General features: G+C 37.7%; 1 protein-coding gene across 1 annotated transcript; it reads left to right on the top strand.

Annotated features, from left to right (window-relative positions):
- The first annotated feature begins 4,745 nt into the window (after window positions 1-4,745).
- Window positions 4,746-5,324, top strand: LOC114410661. The gene has a single exon (XM_028374613.1). The coding sequence runs from the start codon at window positions 4,746-4,748 to the stop codon at window positions 5,322-5,324; it is 579 nt and encodes a 192-aa protein (XP_028230414.1).
- Window positions 5,325-5,602: the final 278 nt, after the last annotated feature.

Genomic DNA, 5,602 nt, shown 5'->3' with positions numbered 1-5,602 from the left:
TATATTGATCAAATTCTTCCTCTGCCTCTGTGATCTTTATCTCTATAGTTTCTTTGGCTTTCTTCTGTGTCAGGCATTTGGGAAGAACTAGTGCATCTTCTATGAAGGCTGAGCCACCCTGTGCAATGAATGGGCATGTGGCATGCATTGCGTCACCAACAATTTTCACTGTACCTTTCTTGAATTTGTTAAAGACCAAGTCCAATGGTGCCCTATACTTCAACTCAGTCAAATGTAAGAAGCTCAACATGCAATTTCGTATTATCTCCACTATCCCATTTGGGAAACCTTTCATTGATTCTATTAATGACTGTCTAATAAGAATTGGGTCTTTCCAAATTGTTTCTTTTAATTATTAAACAATATATATATATATATATATATATATATATATATATAATTCTCACATTATTATTATAAGATAGTACAATGATGCATACCTCTTCAGTCATAATATCTCAAACCTTAGTAGACTTGGATGATTTCTTAATTACTCTAGATAAAAAGAATACCAAATTGTTAACATAAATAACCTATGGACAAACATAATCAACCTATAGTGTTGTAGATATTTAGACCATTAAATTGCATCTAGTAGTATATTGATAGAAGCCCACACAATTTTCCTCCACTACAATATACATGTTTTTCAAGGTCAATAGCTAGCTAGCCAATTATTCTTTTCCAACACAAATCATATCGTTCTTATCAAAGCACTTGCATAAAGATTCTCAAATGCCAAAAGCACCATTGGATTAATATCACCCATCTTGTTGCCATCTTTATTGTATTTACTGGGTGCCAAATGCAAAGTGTCATGCATGACAATCTCATTTTGCTTGTTCAATTATGCAATTATGCATATGTTGCTTGATTGTGCAAAACATGAGTAGAGTTGAACTATCTTACTGACACTTTTTCCCTAAGATTGTATAGTATTTTGGGATAATAGATGGCAAGGATAAGAAGCAAGAGATGAAAGAGCATAAGAATGCAATTTTTCTTACTCTTTCTTTGTTTCTATAACATAGAACATTTAAATTCAATAGTTTGCATTTCTTTAGAATTCTATAGGGATATATTAGCATAACATATTCAAACCACAAAGAGGCAATTAGTTGTAGCAAGGGGTTCACTATGCCCACCCATTGTAGAACAAAATTTCTAATGACCAAATAGCATATATTAGAATTTGCAATTTAATTAGTCTCAAGTCTATGAATGCACAGTTTCATGGGAAAAAAGTGATGAGCATAGCACTCTGCAAAGAATTGGATAGGATCTAAGTACATGCATATTGAAAGGTGCTTTAGAATTAGTTTTAGAGTCACAGACAAAACCTATTGCTTCAATTAGATTCAAGACTGCAGCTTTAGAGTTCAAAAGGAGAATCAAATCACTCTCTTGTCTAATGTTAGTCACTATTCACAACTTATTTTTGTATTGAATATTTGCACAAAATTAGCGCCATACCTCCAATTTATGGTTCCTTTTGTAGGAATTGTACATATTTTCATGTTTGGTGTGATTTTATATATTAGATACTTTAATTTTGTGAATCAATGTTGAAACCACTTCAGTTTTAGGCCAAAAGAAGAGAAGGTTCAAGTAGCTGATGTCTCGCTAAGCGAGGCAGATCCGCTTAGCGAGTGGCATCCGCTAAACGAGGCATACAACTTGCTTAGCAGGTTGGGAAACCCTAGAAGAGGATTAGTCAGAGATGTGCTCGCCCAACGCGCCGCCAGCTCATCCAGCGAGTAGGTTATCTCTTCTCGCACTTAGCGCGCCCAACTTGCTAAGCCAAAATTCACTTACTCTCGCTTACCGAGCCAGTCTCGCTAAACGAGCCTTTAGAAACTGAAATATCCAAGAAGCCTTTAAAACACTGAAGTTGGCGGAAACTTAGAGAGAGTAAAAAAATAGAGCACAAGGAGAAGCTGAAGTGACAGAAATAGAGATGCTAAGAGAGCTTAGGTTAGAGGAGTGAAGGAGACATCCTCAACCATTCTTTGCCATTTTCTTTCACTAAACTATGTTCCTTCCTTGTATTGAGAGCATATTTCTTGTAATGGAAGGCTAAGCCTCTTGGTTGGGAAGTTCTGCTGAACCCTTGATGTAATATTCTTTCACTATCTATTTAATATTGTTTTTATGTGTTCATTGCTTCTATCTGTGCTTATTTTTATATGTTTGTGGCTTGATCATGCATTTGTATGTATAGTTGGGATTTTTATCATTGGGAAATGTTTTAAAGCCTTAGAACTTGATAGAGAAAGCTAGAAATCTGTATGTCTAGGAATGGAGTGCAGAGATCTAGTTCATATTATGCTGTAGACTTAATGCAACTCTTTTAGGCTAAGTTTGTTGAGGGATCAAGGACGAAGTTTAAAGAGAGTTAGGCTTATTCACTAGAGGGGTCTTGGTTTGAGTAATTTCTCAGCATAAGAACACTAGGATAATGTTAAATAGAGAAAAATACATAATAACATCAAGAGCAACTCCGTAGAACAACCCGACGCTTTTACTTGACTGTTTTCGCTTCTATAATCCTAGGTATTTAGTTTATACTCAAATAGACTGTAGTACAAAATTCAATTAGATATTTACTTTGCTTTTAGTTTATACAAATGTTTGCTCACTGAATGTACAGTGTTTGAGTGAAACAAATTCCCAGTGGATACGATACTCGGTCTTACCATTTTATATACTACATGTGTGAATCAGTACACTTGCCGACGTCATTCAAACATGTTTTTGGTGCAGTTGTCGGGGAATTTCTTTCCACTTAGATAGTATAATTTAGTTTGGAAACATTTATTCTTTATTCTTTGATTGATTTTGTGAATAGATAGTTAGAATTCATTTTTCTCCTTGACTTGGTTAACTGCTACTCTGTTTAGTGTTTCTTGTATGCGTGGTAATTCTTCAGCAGGGAATTTAGCTCCATTAGATTTGGGGATATAAGCTACTTGCAGGAGAAAAAACGCAGAAAGAAGGAGAAAAGCTTTGCAAGAGAGGACAGTACAATCAAATTCGGAGGGAGCTCATTCGTCTGAATCATCTTCAGCATTTCCAGACTTGAGGGAATCCGAAGTTGGTGCATCTGAAGCACATATTATGGCTGAAGATCAACCATAGAAGGTGACTCTTGAGGACTATTCTGGCTCTACTGTGCCACAATTTTTAACAAGTATTGTGCGGCCATAAGTCCAAGCTCACAACATCACATATCCCCATTCCTTGATCCAGCTGATTCAAGGAAATTTGTTTCATGGTTTGCCAAATGAAGACCCTTATGCACACCTTGCCACTTACATAGAGATATGCAACATAGTGAAAATTGCAGGGGTGCTGGAAGATGTAGTAAGACCTAGCTTGTTTGCATTTTCTTGGGCTGGAGAAGCCAAGAGGTGGCTGCATTCTTTCAAGGGAAACAACTTGAAGACTTGGGAAGAAGTTGTAGAAAAATTTCTTAAGAAGTGCTTCCCAAAATCAAAGAAAGCTGAAGGCAAGGTAACTATTTCCTCATTCCATCAGTTCCCAGATGAATCCTTGAGTGAAGCACTTGAAAGATTCCGTAGCTTGTTGTGAAAGACACTAACTCATGGATTCTCCGAGCCTATTCAGTTAAATATTTTCATTGATGGTTTGAGACCACAGTCCAAGCAATTATTGGATGCTTCTACTGGAGGAAAAATTAAGTTGAAGACTCTTGAAGAAGCAATTAAACTTATTAAGAATATGGCTGCTAGTGATCATCCTATTCTGCATGATAGAACTCATGTTCCTACAAAGAAAAGCCTATTAGAGCTTTCTTCACAAGATGCACTATTGGCACAGAACAAGCTACTAGCTAAGCAGCTAGAATCATTGACAGAAACACTCAGTAAGCTGCTAACACAGTTACAAGTAGCTCAACCTTCCCATTCAACAGTGATGCAGGTTGGAGGTTGTAGCATATATGGAGGAGCACACGAATCTGATTGTTGCATTCCCCTGGATGATGCTACAAAGGAAGTGAATTATATGGGGAATCAAAACAGACAAGGATTCCATGCAGGCGGTTTTATAGGTTACCAGCAAGGAGAAAATTTCAATTCAAATCAGGGGCAAGGATGGAGGTCTCATCTAGGGAATCAGTTCAACAAAGACCAATGAGGACTATCCAACAGACCTCGGAATCAAAGGCCTAGCTTGTACGAAAGGACCACCAAGTTGGAAGAGACTTTGGCTCAGTTCATGCAAGTTTCAATGTCTAACCATAAGAGCACTGAGTCAGCTATCAAGAACCTGGAGATCCAAGTGGGACAGCTAGCCAAGCAAATAGCTTAAAATTCTTCTAGAGGTTTTGGAGCTAATACAGAGAAAAATCCCAAAGAAGAATGTAAGCCTATCATGACTAGAAGCAAGAGGGAGACCATGGTGGAAGATAAAGGGAGGATTAATGATGATAAGGAGTTAGTAGTTAAAGAAGAAAAAGAAAAAGAAGAAGATCAGATGAAGGAGAAAAAAATAAATGATGAGGAGGAAGAAGAAAAAAATGAAAAAAAGAGAGAAAATGAGGAAGAGAAAAAGAAAAAGAGCGAGTTGGCCAGAGAAAAGAAGGAGGTTGTTCCATGCACAGGGAAGGAAGCACATACCCTTTGGTGTCGCCCAAGAAGGACAAGGAATGACACTTCACTTGTTTCCTTGATTTCTTCAAGAAATTGGAGATAACTATCCCATTTGGATAAGCCTTGCAACAGATGCGGCTCTACTCAAAGTTTCTTAAAGATCTACTAACCAAGAAGGGCAAATATATCAACAGTGATAATATTGTGGTGGAGGGAAACTGCAGTGCTGTTATCCAGAGAATCCTGCCACCTAAATACAAGGATCCAAGGAGTGTCACAATCCCTTGCTCAATTGGTGTTGTGTCAGTTGGAAAAGCTCTTATTGACTTAAGGGCCAACATTAACTTGATGCCTCTATCCATGTGTAGAAGGATTGGAGAGCCGGAAATCATGCCAACAAGAATGACTTTGCAGCTGGCAGATCGGTCTATTACAAGGCCTTACAGCATGGTAGAAGAAATTTTGGTCAAAGTGCGGCAATTTACTTTCCCTGCAGCTTTCGTGATCATGGACATTGAAGAGGATGCCGAAATCCCATTGATTTTAGGTCGTCCCTTCATGTTAACAGCCAATTGTGTGGTGGATATGGGGAAAGGTAACCTGGAAATGAGTGTGGATGACCAAAAGGTTATGTTTAATCTATTTGAAGTCATGAAGCACCCAAGTGACCATAAGGCATGTTTCAAAGTAGAGAAGGTAGAACAGAGGTAGAAATGGTAGCTAGAGCCATGGTGCTGTAGTCCCCACTAGAAAAAGCACTGACTAGTACTATGGAGTTTTTGACTACGGAGGAAGAAAAAGAGTTGCAAAATTGTTTGGAAGATTTAGAGGGTATAGAAGAAAATCCTTCTGAAAAAGTTGTGTTTGAAGAATTGAAGAAGGACATTCCTTCAGAAAAGGCCAAAGTGGAGTTAAAAACTCTTCCAGAGCATCTGAAGTATGTGTTCTTGGGGGAAAATGAAGCAAGTCCAATGATCATCAGCAATTCT

Source organism: Glycine soja, chromosome 4, assembly GCF_004193775.1.
Source record: "Glycine soja cultivar W05 chromosome 4, ASM419377v2, whole genome shotgun sequence".
NCBI classification, from domain to species: Eukaryota; Viridiplantae; Streptophyta; class Magnoliopsida; order Fabales; family Fabaceae; genus Glycine; species Glycine soja.
Note: the sequence above shows the minus strand (reverse complement) of the source record. Positions and strands in the feature narration are given on the sequence as shown.

What these genes read in the sequence shown, in the direction of transcription:
- LOC114410661 (XM_028374613.1), top strand. Translation starts at nt 4,746, where the DNA reads ATGCGGCTCTACTCAAAGTTTCTTAAAGATCTACTAACCAAGAAGGGC.